This window comes from Ananas comosus, linkage group 3, assembly GCF_001540865.1.
Source record: "Ananas comosus cultivar F153 linkage group 3, ASM154086v1, whole genome shotgun sequence".
NCBI lineage: Eukaryota > Viridiplantae > Streptophyta > Magnoliopsida > Poales > Bromeliaceae > Ananas > Ananas comosus.
Window position 1 is genome coordinate 4745964 of NC_033623.1, and position 15559 is coordinate 4761522.

Genomic DNA, 15559 nt, shown 5'->3' on the forward strand with positions numbered 1-15559 from the left:
TGTAATTTAAACAAGAAATTACATAATATGCAATTATAGGTTAAAATGATAATTCCGAAAAATTTATGTTTGAATGCCAATCATACAAACAAATTAACTAACAAATTATATACATATAAAATTAATATTAATTTAATACAGATTAGCACCCGTTGGATTTCAATCACAATCGAATCGGAATTACGCCTTAGATTGTTAGAACAAGTACCGCAACGAAAATCTGATTGTGATTTAAATCTAACTAAATTTTATTATAAATACAACTTACAGATAATTGCTATATCCAAATAAATACTTAATTGATCCGGAAGCGTGCGAGGTACTGCCCTAAGGCGTATTCCCGTCCTTACGTGCGGGATTAACCGGGAACAACACCCCAAGGTACGACCGGAATTCCTCCTCCTGCGAGCACGATCGTGAAGAAGGTTGACGGAGACTCTTTCAACACCCGATGACAAAGAGATTGATCAAAATAGAATCTAAAATAAAATTTAAATCATTCTTTGCAATGTTCATGTATCTCAAAAGAACAGCATGCAAAGCTAAAATATATATATAGAGGGGTTATATGGTGTAACATTGGAATCAACCCCAACGTACAAACCTTATTATGCACCCTTAATTCATGCTTTAATGTGAAATAAAGGAGGAATAAATTAAATTTAATACATCCAATTAATTAATATAATAAAAGACAATAAATGTAAATAATTATAAAATTAAATGATATTTAGAGATTTTGGATTTTTTCACCAACAATCCCCCACAAAATTCAAAATCACAAAAGAAGAATTAAACAAACAAATAAATAAATCATCGGGTGTTTATACTATGCAATAGGCGAGGTGTCTTTAAGAGACTTAACCCCACTTAGTGTAAATAGTTTCCATCAGAAGGAATCGGAGTGAACCAGGTCTTGAACTACGTTCCTTTGGCCCTGACTTCTACTACCACACACACAGTACAGAATTCTCCGTCGCGGGTCTGTGCGTTAATGGCCATGCACAGTACCTTGATTTTTCATAAGAGTTTCTATGTATAGCCCATTCACATAGCCGCGGCCACATACGGATACTCTTATATAGGTGGTTTCCTCCAGGGATGTGTGTAGAGTCACATCTCGCGAAAATTATCGCCTTGGATCCCATTAAGAGCTCTCAGCTCAACCTAATCCACTACACAGAGCACTACTCACCATAGGGATGGGATTGGAGCTAAAGCTCCTATATAAAATTTGTAGAAAGTGCTCTTTGGCCAACCTGACAGCTTGTTTTTACCACATTGAACCTTCTTCAAGGGATCTCCTATCACAAAGGTTGGGTTCCCACTGCAGGAAGGCCCTTTATGGGCAAATCCCATCCCCCTCGATGACTCCAGGACCTTAGTCCTATTCAAGCCGTTCGTCAAATAATCTGCAAAGTTTTGTTCAGATCTGATAAAATCAAATAAGTAATATTATAAAAATAACCATCTAATAAATTTATGTCTCAAAATAATTTACCTGCCAGTCTTAGAATTTGCAAAATTCGTTTCCAAGATGAACACTAGGATAAAATCACGAGAGCAATTATAATATCAAAATTTATCAACAGATAAAAGATTTTCCCCCACAAGTTCTGCGATATATCAAAACTTAAAATCATGAGGTTAATTATGTCTAATGGAGTTTGGGGTTCAACAGCAAATAGATGGCCTAAATAATTTTTTAAAATTTTATCTCAATTAGATCTTTTCATTACAAAATATAATGCAAGCAATATGCATCAAACAAAATGATTACAGGAAAGTGGTGCTGTTGGTTACACGACTTTGTTCAAAGACTGTGCTTAAACAAACTGTGGGTTTCAAATCCCAATATTGAAACAATAACAATAATATTTAATAATAAAGCTTAAAGAAATCTAACCTTTTTTTTTTTTAATTTTATAAACAAACTTAAAACACCCTATAACAGATATGAGAATATAATAATTGATAATTAAGCTATATGCAATTAGCAAGTAAATTATATGCAATTAGAATTTGAAAATACTAATTCTAATTTATTTAAATTAGAACGACAAACATGCAATCAAATTTGTCTAACAAAAATAACATTCGATATCTTTCTATTTTAAGCAAAATAATAATTAAACTACATACATAAGTGTGCTAGTCTCGAACAGCAGTGCAGCGCAACGACATGATAAAATTCCAGTAACAAGCTATCATGGGTAGACACTCCCCCACAAAAATTAATATTTAATATCGAGGTTGGCACATAGCCCACATATATTAGATATTAAACTAATAAGAACAAATATTACAACGAAACAGTATATTTATATAAGGTTACACTGATTTTTTTCTTTTTTTTTTAATACTCATCAAATAAAATGTAATTTAAACAAGAAATTACATAATATGCAATTATAGGTTAAAATGATAATTCCGAAAAATTTATGTTTGAATGCCAATCATACAAACAAATTAACTAACAAATTATATACATATAAAATTAAAATTAATTTAATACAGATTAGCACCCGTTGGATTTCAATCACAATCGAATCGGAATTACGCCTTAGATTGTTAGAACAAGTACCGCAACGAAAATCTGATTGTGATTTAAATCTAACTAAATTTTATTATAAATACAACTTACAGATAATTGCTATATCCAAATAAATACTTAATTGATCCGGAAGCGTGCGAGGCACTGCCCTAAGACGTATTCCCGTCCTTACGTGCGGGATTAACCGGGAACAACACCCCAAGGTACGACCGGAATTCCTCCTCCTGCGAGCACGATCGTGAAGAAGGTTGACGGAGACTCTTTCAACACCCGATGACAAAGAGATTGATCAAAATAGAATCTAAAATAAAATTTAAATCATTCTTTGCAATGTTCATGTATCTCAAAAGAACAGCATGCAAAGCTAAAATATATATATAGAGGGGTTATATGGTGTAACATTGCAATCAACCCCAACGTACAAACCTTATTATGCACCCTTAATTCATGCTTTAATGTGAAATAAAGGAGGAATAAATTAAATTTAATACATCCAATTAATTAATATAATAAAAGACAATAAATGTAAATAATTATAAAATTAAATGATATTTAGAGATTTTGGATTTTTTCACCAACACGTACATCCTCTCCATCTGATTAGTGGTGAGTAATAATTTTAGTTGGAGATTGGATTTTTGGATTTTAATTTGCTCGGACGTTATTGGTTCTAGCATGCACAGGTTTTATTGTGATTTTTAGGAGCTGGGCCAGGTTTGGAGTTTTTCTTGCGATTTTTCTTGGGACAGCGAGGAGGAGATTTTTTTAAGGGCAATGAGGAGGAGATTTTCGAGCGTGATCTTTTTCTACGTTCCTGGACTGCATATCCAAGTGCGTTAAATGTCGCCAAAGTCAGTGAACTCCCTACTTTGTCTATTTTTCTTGCATGGTCGGTACACCTGCTAGTATAGTGGTCGAGACAGTACGATCGATCGATTGATTGGACATTTATATATATATAAGCATGAGATCGAGAAGGTTTTATTGGATAGAGTACTGTTAGTAAAGTTAGCATGATGAATTATGTTTGTGCATTGATACTTCCCATATTCCACTGCATGAGACCCTATCGTTGTATCCTGATTATTAATTGTATGGTATATTGTCAGACATGTAAAGATGCCGAGGGTCAGTCCGATATATATATATATATTAGACAGTGATCAATTTATCGTAATTGTGTCAGGTGCACCGGGACTTGTGATTATCGCATTTTGCTGTAGCCTGCTAGCTACATTGAGCTTGATAGTGTGATATGCTATTATACTCCGTTGGGGTTGCACCCCGCGAGAGCTACTCTTGAGGTTGGCTTAGATGTATATTAGAGACGGTACAGCTTGTATGGTAGCGAACTACTATAGCTGGTTGCTGGACACGAGGCTACACACGCTTGACTGGGCTTATGAGTTGGTCGGTGTGATTGAGTTATTGTATTGTATTATCTAGTTATTCAGCTATTCATGCTATACCTATTTTATAGCTTTAAGTGGTAGTATAGAGGTACGATAGTGATAGTTTATTTTCAGTTCGTTATATATTCATTTATTCTCGCAGTTTATAGACTAGTATTTTCTTTAGTAGATCTAGTGGTATAGGTTATTGTTGTCGTTGACTTTACGTACGCGCTGGAGACTATTGTTCGGTAGTTTCCAGGCCATCAATTTTATTATTTTTCTGTTTCAGAGTGCTCAACACCTGTTACTAGTCGAGATAAAGAAATCGCGAGAGAGATAGGGTCTCCTACCCATGGATGCATGTGATAGAGTAGGATCTCCAGCTAGCTAGTTTTGGATTATAGCAGACTATACATTTGGACTGACGAGGCTAGCTAGAGTTTTGTATATCATACTTTTATTTTGGAGTTGTATATATATATATATAGATGAGTGGATACATATGTATAGTGATTGCTACACCTTTTTAGTTGTTTATTTATAAATTCTGATATTTGTTAGTTGTATTTTCCTATTATAGGTTGTGATTATACAGGTTGTTGTGAATGCTTCGTAGATGCAAAAGGTGCATTCTTATGCCAGGGTGAATCTATGCGGCCGCTCGGGGCTTCCGCTATAGCTGTGCTTTAGGGCGTGACATTTTTTTGTAAAAATTTTGGTACCAAAGTAGAAGTGACAAGTACTATAGAATTATTTAATTATATTTAATATTAATATAATATTAAATTACGAAAAATAGTTAATTTGATTAAGTTTCCAACTTTCTAACTTTTAAATCAAATTGATGAGTCCAACAATGGTGTTTTCGGAAGCACCATTCATGTGGTGTTTCTAATTTTTAACCCATGGATCAATCCTTTGATCATTTTTAATCCTTAAATTAATACTATTCTCTAGGAGCTAGACCACTAAATTCTAAAGTAACCACTAAATTCTATGAAAAACTGTTACCATCCTAACTCTATAATGCTTAATTCAAAAGCTAAAAAGTTGGAAGCGCCAATTTCTTTATGTTTCTGGAAGTATAGTAGATCTACACCAAATTGATTAATTCCTAGTCTTTTCGGCTCAGTATTTGCTTTAAAGATAGAATATTGCTCACTTTGCTTGCACCAAGATGGAAAAATATTTAAAGGCATTTTTGTTTCATTGAAAGTAAAGGGGAGGTGGAGTGATGAACATCACATGTAGGTTTTCTTCGGAAAAATATTTAAAGGCAATTTTGTTTCATTGAAAGTGGAGGGGAGGCGGAGTGATGAACATCATACGTAGGTTTTCTTCAGTTCCTCTTTTTAGTTCAACTAGTGCAACAACTTACACAGGTTGTTCGCTGTAGAACATTAATTATAATAAGTAACCAGTTGTCTGAATTAAAACTAGCTAGAGAAAAATAAACAATTTTTCGAAAAGTTTCATCCTTCTTACTAAAACGAAAACCATGGTACCTCTTGTGCATTAATTTTGTAAGCACTAACTGACGCTGCTTAATTTTGTTCAAAATTTTAATCTCAATTTGCGTGTTGCTGGATTCTCATTCTAGTTAGCCTAAAATTTTAGAAAAATGCTGTTTGTACACGCTCAAAGGAGATGTATGATTTACATCCCATTCATCTAAAATGAGATGAATTTTACTAGTCATATTAATGTGACTAATTAATAAGTTTCTATCGTAAGATGGATAGGATGTATATTATACACCTCATTTAGAATATATGAGTAGTATTGCTCAAAATTTTATACTATTAGTAGACTATAAATTTTATTATTCTCACACATTTAAAAATTGATTTATTTTTTTCAAAATTTAAAGTATTAAAAAAAATTAGTAAATAAATATTAGTCTCTGAATTGATATATCGTTAGATTTACACTGTCCATACATGTATTATGAGGAATGCTATTTATATATTCTATACCTGTCATATTAATATTTTTCAGAACAATTGCTTAAATATTTCTGAAAAATTTTTGATTTTCTTATTTACTCTTTTTAGAAGCCTGATATTAAAAATATTCTTTTAACATTCTAAGTTATTTCAAATATAGCTCTAGAGTTAAATTTTGCTAGTGAACTGTTAGCAACATCCGTTGTCTCTGTAAAATTACTATTTTACCTTTTCAAATATACCGTTCCACCGTCAATAATTTTTTTATTTGCTTTTAAGTCAGGGATAAAAGAAATATTTTGATTTTTTATCTTTTCAAATATACCCTTATATCATCACCAACTTTTCTTATTTGTCCACAAGTTAGAAAGAAAAAAGGTATTTTAATTTTTTTTTAAATATGGTAGAAATTTATTGTGGATTAATCCGATATAATTTAAGGGATACTAATAGTAGGGACATTTTTGAATAACAGATAAAAATATATTAGGGGTATATTTGAAATAAAAAAAGTAGGGATATATTAGAGTTTTTAGAAGTATAGAAAATTATTCCTAAAGGCTGTGTTTGGTTCAGATATAAGTAAGAACTGCTTATTCTAGAGATATATACAAATTCAGATATAGTAGGAGCTAGGTCGATTTTGCGTTTAGATGAAAATTGGGTTACTCATAAAAATAAGGTAAATAGTGTTTGGATGGTTAGATTGGAATAAGGGGAATAAGAGTTATAATTTTAAATTAAAATTATTTTATCTAATTAATTAACATCAAAATATTACATAAAAATAATTTAATAAATTAATAAATTTATTAGCTATGAATATTGTATAAGATAATAAAAATATATTAATTAATTAAATATAAAAATTAATTTAACTTTTTAATCAGTCAGTAAATTAGTTTACTTAGATAATTAGTTAAAAAAATAATTAGATTAATAAAAATATTAATGGTTAATCAATATAAATATTAATTTATAGATCAATACATTAAATTATTAAAAATTAATTATAAATAATAAATAAATTGCTTAATTAAATATATTAATTAGATTAATTAATATATTAATACCATAATTTAAATTAAATTTAGACTTTAATTAATCTTATAGAACAAGTTTGTTTAAGAAAAAAGAGTGAAAGATGCCTTATAACCGGCTTATTTTAAAAATTTAAAAATTACTGTTTTTGAGTACGGAACACAATATTTAAAAACAAAAAAAGAACGAGAGCTTATTATCCCATTATTTCCGAATTAGATACTGCCAAAAGAAATATATTTAGGCCCTGTTTGGATACATAGTTAAAAAATTTCATGAAATTTTTATTCGGTGGTTTTGGTCTAAATAAAATACGAAATTCTGTGACTAAAAAAAAATTCCACAGCTTCATTTTTAAACTGTTTGGATACATATCATGCAATCCATAGGATTTATAACAATTAAATTTTTAAGATTTTAAAATTCAAAATTTAAAATTTAAAATTTAAAATTTAAAATTAAAATTTTAAAAAATTAAAAATTAAAATTTAAAAATTTAAAAATTAAATTAAATTAAATTTTTAAATTAGAAATTTAAAAATTTAAAATTTTAAATTTGAAATTTGAAATTTGAAATTTGAAATTCAAAATTTGAAAATTTAACATCTCGAATTTGAAATTTAAAATTTGAAAAATTTGAAATTCAAAATTTGAAAATTTGAAATTAAAAATTTTAATAATTTGAAATTTAACGATGTTCGAATTTGAAATTCGAATTTGAAATTTGAATTTGAAAATTAAAAAATTTGAAATTTGAAATTTAAAATTTAAAATTTAAAAATTTAAAATTTCAAATTTTAAATTTCAAATTTCAAATTTCAAATTCCAATGTTAAATTTCAGTTTTATATTTTGAATTTTAAAATTTCAAAATTTCAATTTAAATTTAAATTTTAAATTTAAAAATTTAAAAGTTAAATTTAAATTTCAAATTTAAATTTCAAATTTAAAAATAAAAAAATTTAAAAATTTAAATATTTTAAATTTGAAATTTAATAAAATGCTATATTTAAATTTTGAAATTTTAAATTTAAAAATTAAAATTTATAAATTTACATATTTATAAATTTTAAAAATTTAAAATTTGAAATTTGAATTTGTAATTTTAAATTAAAAATTAAATTTTGAAAATTGAAATTAAAAATTAAAATTAAAATTTCAATATTACAAATTTTACATAAATTTGTAAATTTTAAATTTTAAATTTAAATTTGAAATTCAAAATTAGAAATTAGAAATTTATAATTTATAATTGTATAATTTATCAATTTTAAATTTTAGATTAAAAAATTTAAATTTTAAATTTAAATCAAAATTTAAATTAATTTTAAATTTTTAAAATTTGAAATATAAAATTTAGATTGAAATTTAAATTTTATGTTGAAACTTAATATTTAGAACTTAGAATACTAAATATATAATGTATTTGGAGTAAGGGAGTCCAAAATGGTAGAATTTTTTTCCTTTGGTTAAAGTGAATTTTAATTTTACTCATTTTTTTGAAGTATAGTATAACTATACTTCAAAAATTAAGTCATTTTTTTTTATCCTCCAAATACATTATAGGATTATTTTTTCTACCGGCTACGTTTTTAGGGTATCCAAACGGGGCATTAGAGAGTTGGGTGCTTTTTAGGTGCGTAAAGTATTATTTCTCTATTTTTTTTTATATTTTATCGAATGTTATTGTCAAATAGTGGTTGGCGAATGCAAAAGCAGCATAGTGCCGAATTTATAGATCGGGATCGCTGATAAAAGAGACCAACTGTGGCATCTCATAATTTAGTTTTCTCCATGGCTCATATTGTGCTCTTCCCCTTCCTCGCCCAAGGTCATCTGAACCCCTTCGTCTCCCTCGCCGACCTCCTCCTCCGCCGCCGGCCCGCACTCACCGTCACCCTCGTCTCCACCCCTCGCAACATTGCCGCCCTCCGTGCCTCCCTTCCCCCCGACTCCCCTCTCCGCCTCCACTCCCTCCCCTTCTCCCCCTCCTCCCACGGCCTCCCCCCGCAAGCCGAGTCCCTCGCCGCCATCCCCGTCCGCCAGTTCATCACCTTCTTCCAAGCCTCCGAATCCCTCCGCCCCGCCTTCGACGACTTCATCGCCGGCGCTCGCGGCTCGTCTCCCCTCTGCATCGTCTCCGACTACTTCTTCGGGTGGACCGTCGACGTCGCGCGCAAGCACGGCGCCTTCCACTCCGTCTTCCTCACCACCAGCGCCTTCGGCGCCGCCGCCTACTTCTCTCTGTGCACCCACCTTCCCCACGCGCTCACTTCCGACGACGAGTTCCCGCTTCCCGACCTTCCGGACGTCGTCGTCGTCCACCGCTCGCAGCTCTCCAAGTACGTTCTCGCTGCCGACGGCACCGACCCTTTTTCGCGCTTCTTTCGACCGCAGATATCGTTTTGTCACGCCACCGACGCCGTGCTGGTGAACACCGTCGAGGAGATCGAAGCCGCCGCCGGACTCCGCATGCTCCGATGCACCCTCAGCAACGCAGCACCCGTCTTTCCCGTCGGGCCGCTGATTTCTGCTTCTGCGTCCGAGCATCCATCGTCGCCTGCAGCTTCTTCGTCGGAGATCGTCGAGTGGTTGGACTCGCACCCGCCGCGGTCGGTGATATACGTGTCGTTCGGGTCGCAGAACACGATTCAGGCCGCGCAGATGACGGAGCTGGCGATGGGCTTGGAGGCGAGCGGGCGGCCGTTCGTTTGGGTGGTCAGGCCGCCGGTGGGCTTCGACGTGACGGCAGAGTTCGACGCCGAGTGGCTGCCGGAAGGGTTCGAGGAAACGACGAGGAAGGAGAAGAGGGGGCTGGTGATACGCGGGTGGGCGCCGCAGGTGGCGATTCTCCGGCACGAGTCGACGGGCGCGTTTCTGAGCCACTGCGGGTGGAATTCGATGCTGGAGGGCTTGATCCACGGGGTGCCGATCATCGGGTGGCCGCTGGCGGGGGAACAGTTCTTTAATGCGACGATGGCGGCGCAGCTGGGGGTGTGCGTGGAGGTGGCGAGGGGGAACATGGAGAGCTCGCGGGTGGAGCGGGGGAGGGTGGCGGAGGTGGTGGGGGCGGTGATGTCGGGGAAGGAGATGAGGCGGAGGGCTGCGGAGATCAGGGCCGTGATGGAGGCGGCGTGGAGGGAGGGGATCGGGCCGCCTGGGTCGTCGGCGAAGCGGCTGCAGGAATTTTTTCAAGTGGCGGGTGTGAGGTAATTAATTGTGTCTCGAGTCTCGACTCGATTGGCGGCGTTCCAGTCCTCACTCCTAGCTCGCCGCCCCTTCTTGATGGGTTAGTGAGTGAAAAGATTGTAAACATGTTCTGCGTGAATAAACCGAATTATTTTTACAATAATATTTCCGAATTGGTGGAATTTCAGTCCTAGCTGGTTTTATTCTGTTTGAATGTACGGGCATACCTTATTTCGTATGTAACTTTTGTTTGCTCAAAAATTTTATACATTCCGTAGATAAATATTGTGATTAAATATTTAACATAAAATATTTTTCAATTTGTTATATTGGAATAAAACATATCATCTTGTAAATATAAGATATATTTGAAGAAGTTTGAAAGAAGAATGAAGAATCGCATGCATTTATTCTTCTGTGTATTTTTCATCTTATTCAATATTCAAAGAAAATAGATTTAAATAGATTACAAAGGTGAGACAATTCTGAAACATAATCTCTCTTATATGGCAAGATGAGAAAATTGATCAATTAATCAAACCAATCATCTTATAATCATGAAAGATTTAGCTAGAGTCCTAAATTAATAGCGGTACATGAAAAAAAAAATAATAAGAAAACAAAATTAGCAATAAAGTAAGGTAAATTCCAGCTTAGTAGGCAAGGAAAAGGGCTTGACTTTCAACACTTCCCCTCAAGCCAAGTGATAGATGTTGATCATACCAAGTTTCTCTACAAATTTTTCAAAGTTGGTTCGAGCAAGAGATTTTGTAAGAATATATGCAGCTTGATCGATTGTCGGAGTATAGCTTACTTCGAAAACTCCTCCTTCGATCTTTTCTCTAATAAAATATCGATCTATTTCCACGTGCTTAGTTCGATCATGATGAACTGGATTCTTGGCTATACTGATAGCGGCTTGACTGTCGCCATATAATTACATAGGATATTCTGATAGAACTCGTAATTCTTTCAGCAATTTGTTTAACCAGATTCCTTCACAAATACCTTGTGCCATTGCTCGGAATTCTGCCTAGCACTGCTACGAGCAACTACCGATTGTTTCTTGCTACACCATGTTACTAAATTTCCCCAGACAAAAGAACAGTAGCCGGAAGTTGATCTTCGATCTGTCACTGAACCTGCCCAGTCTGTATCCGAAAATATTTCAATATTCCTCTTGGATGTTCTTTGGAAGAGAAGCCCTTTACCGGGTGTCATTTTTAGATATCTTAATATTCTGTACACAGCTGCCATGTGATTCTCAGTAGGATTATTCATAAATTGGCTTACCACACTTACTGAGAAGCCTATGTCTGGTCTTGTATGAGCGAGATATAAGAGCTTCCCTACAAGACGTTGGTATCTCTCTTTATCAACTGGAGCACTACCATCATTGTTATCAAGTTTGACAGTTGAGTCCATGAGAGTTTCTACAGGCTTGCATCCCAACATTCCTGTTTCACTAAGCAAATCCAGAACATATTTTCGTTATGAGACTGCTATACCTTTCTTTGATCGTGTAATCTCCATTCCGAGGAAAAATTTGAGGTTTCCGAGATCTTTGATTTCGAATTCCTTTGCAAGACATTGTTTGATCTTACAAAGTTCCTCCTCATGATCACCTGTCAGAATGATATCGTCCACATATACAATGATAATAGCTAGTTTCATATCAGAAGAATGTTTTATGAAAAGTGTGTGATCTGACTGACACTGAGTATATCCATACCTTTGTAATGCCTTCGTGAATCTTTCAAACCAAGCACGGGGAGATTGTTTTAAGCCATACAATGACTTTTTTAGTCGACATACCTTGTTGACATTATATTTTGATTCTAAACCGAGAGGAATTTCCTTATACACTTCTTCTTCCAAATCACTATTAAGAAATGCATTCTTTATATTGAGTTGGTGAAGTTTCCAATTTAGATTCGCAGCGAACGATAACAAATCACGAATAGTATTGAGTTTGGCAATTGGAGCAAACGTTTCATGATAATCGACACCATGAGATTGTGTAAATCCTTTGGCAACCAACCTAGTCTTGTATCGGTCCACATTTCCATTTGCTTTGTATTTTACTGTGAAAATCCATTTACACCCAACAGGTTTCTTATCTCTTGGAAGTTCAGTAATGTCACGCCCCGGGACCCAGCGGAAGCCCGCCCGGCGCGTGCCCAGACCCGCCATATGTTTACAACATATAAGGCGTCTAAAAACAACAATAATAAAAGCAATAATACAAGCATTAGAGAGTATTCAGAGCCATAATAAAATGTCTAAATGCTACAACAATGGGATAAGGATAAAACCTGTAAATCCACTAAAGGAAACGATAGAGTTGAGAACAATAGGAATCCAAATCGAAGAGTTAAAAGTACGTACATACGGTGGTCTCTATACATGGATAAAAATCTATCACTCCTCTCAACTACAAAAAGAAAGAGGTAAGACCACCTAGGCCCAAAGTACCGCTCCTCGCTAAGCCTAGCTAAGCGATCACGCTTGCCGCGATCCCGTGCTCCGCTACCGTGCCGAAGGCCTATGAAAAGTAAACCACAAAACGGACGGGGCTGAGAACTATTAAAATAAGTTCCCAGTGCGCAAATTACTGACTTCAGTGAATGCACCACAAGGCCAAGATACAGAAGATGTCATGACTATAAAGTAGAGAGGTGCAGGGTAAGCTAAAAATGCTAACCTACTACGACATGATATCGTCTACTTAGCATGAATAGTAAAGTTGCATGAAAGAACTATGCTATGAACTAAAGTCTACAACTATCATAATGCTTCACAATGCGCGAATAGTAAAGTTCGTTGAGCTACTATTTCTAGTCCAATGTCAAAATAATATATAGTCATCATCTATCCAACATGTCATAGACGGATATTATAAAGTCCAATTCTGTAAGAGATCCACCCGCAGGTGTCTATGGCCTGGACCCACCCGTAGTGCGGTGTCTGCGCCGGCCGAGCTAATGGCCCGGTGGTAGTCATCATCCACCCTAGGAATGAGCCTGCGCGCACGGTCAATCACTTCGGGCGCCCATCCCGCACGGCAGATATGTATCACGGATGGCATCTCCGGAAACAGTGCCGCTTGTAGGGGAGGACCCTCACAAGCATCGTGCGAATGAGCACAATGGCAAGTAGTTGTTTAAACGTATTCTGTCGGCAAGTACCAGGAACTTCTGCATGTTAATAACATGGAATGTGTCAGGTTATCTCAATGGCCCTATTCCCTATGTCTCATGTCTCGTACATGGAAAATATAGCAGATATGCTAGTGGCCCTATAATATGTCTCTATATTGCCGTTTCTTTACTCTTACTTAGTTCAAGTTCCCTCTTTATGACACTCTTGCTCTCTATGTCAAAACATGGAACTATGTTCCACAGTACAGTATTCTCAATGTCATCATTATCATAAAGATGCGTATTCATTACAAACAAGCACATGTATTTCCGATAATGCATGCATTCTATCATATAGCTTCTACTAGTATAGTGAAATTTTCAAACTACACAACATGCATTTTTAAGTGCTCTCCTGATTAATCTAAATTCCTTTAGCATAGAGATGAATCTAAAAATATTTTACATTAAGTAGAAAGAGCATAGGCGGCCATTTTGCCCCCGCATTTCCGACGACAGCCAACCCACGATGACAACGAACTCTCCTCGTGCGCATCCAACGGGGAGTCTCTAGTTCTCTAGTACCCTAAAGGATATAGAACAGGGATGCTGTCATCGGGCCCAAAACCAAAAAAACCTAGCTAAAACATTAAGCGCTAAATCAATCATAAGGTGCAGGGAAAACCTCACCTCTAGTGCAAAAATCTCCCTCTAAAGCCTCCAAACTGAAGCTTAGGGCTATCCAATCCAACCAAACGAAGCCTCTAATCCACTCAATCTAGCTCCAAAATACCTAGATTGACTTCAAATGCCCAATTTAACCCTAAAACCTAAATCTAGGTTTCTTCATTGAAATCCAATAAAATCGAATCTAGATGCGGAGAGACATATTGCTTCTCTTAGAAGTTTCAAACTAAGCCTCTAAATCTTAATCCCAACGATCATCCTCGACTTAGACTCCAAATCAAGCTGAGGCTTCATCCATGGGTGGAAAAAAAATGGCACACAAAGCGCCAAAAGAAGAAGAAAATCCATTAAAAAACACAAGCAAAATGCAGAGATCAAATCAATGCCGGACAAGGTGCGAGCTCACTCACTTCTCTGCCTCGGTTCCGAAGCACAAAAAAGCCCTAAGGGGCGGGTGCGGTTAAGAAGCGTACAATCTGCGAAAAACCCCTGCCAAGCTTCAAACTTGCCACGACAATCTCGCCTCTTATACCGGTACACGGGTTTGTACCGCGTACAAGGCCGAACGAAAATGCCAAACCCGAAGCGGTTGCTCGGTCTTGCCGGCTCTGTACGCGTACAAGCCGAATGCGTGTACCGGGTACAACTCACCTTAGCCGGTACAAGACTAATTTTGTTCGTACAAGCTCCCTGCTGGCAGGCTATCGAGGGTGACCAAAATTTCCATTTTGGGATCTTGGGCCAACTCAAACCCCGCGGCCAGTACCCCTATGCTCATCTTCGGGTGTGCCATGGGGTATCGAGAACACTATCCAACGACCTTCCAAAAACTGTTGGAAATGAGCTCCACACACGATCAACACATCGAATTCCTTGCAACTGTATAGCATCCAAGTGTATTACATTCACCCTCACTCAAAAGGAGTTTCGTCCATAGCGAAACTCCAAAGCCAAAGCATACCTCAAGGCTCATCTTGAAAAGTGGGGCATAGCGCTCTGCAGCCGCCGTCTCAAGCTCCCACGTGGCCTCTCGCCTCCCTGGTTGCCATCCAAGGAGCCTTCACATACGCGAATATCCCGATCCGCCAGCTTCTTCACTTCGCAGCCAAAATCTTCACTGCCGTTGCTCCTCTAACTCACAATCCTCACGCAGACGTCCACTGTACAGCATCCAACACATGAGCGTGGATCCGTGAATGTACCGATCGAGCCCGATACATGAAAACGTTGTGTACGCCCCGATATACGGATTCTGGGTAGAGCAAAGAATCGATATGCTATCCGGCCTACACACTTCCAAGATCTGCATGACGGTCCAATGAAACGGGACTCAACTGATCCTCCGAATCCCGAATCTCTATGATTCCTCATAAGGCGGCGAACCTTCAAGACACAATCGTCTCGCAATTCTGGAACTCAAATCTCGCTGCAGCGTCGATCGGCGTAGTCCTCACTCTGTGCAACTCTGCGCGTCAAAAGTCAGCCTCCCGAGCAATCTCGACACCTTGTCCTCAGCTTCCTGCGAGCATCGGGCCTAAAGCCAATCTCTCGCCGACTTCACATCCAATGAAGTGGCGTATCTACACATTCCATCCGCTAAAGTGCTCGT

The 15559-nt window shown here is 36.4% G+C and overlaps 1 protein-coding gene across 1 annotated transcript; it reads left to right on the forward strand.

Annotated features, from left to right (window-relative positions):
• On the forward strand, positions 8649 to 10263 carry LOC109707199 (UDP-glycosyltransferase 92A1-like). Its single transcript, XM_020228322.1, has one exon. The coding sequence runs from the start codon at positions 8729 to 8731 to the stop codon at positions 10145 to 10147; it is 1419 nt and encodes a 472-aa protein (XP_020083911.1). The 5' UTR covers positions 8649 to 8728; the 3' UTR covers positions 10148 to 10263.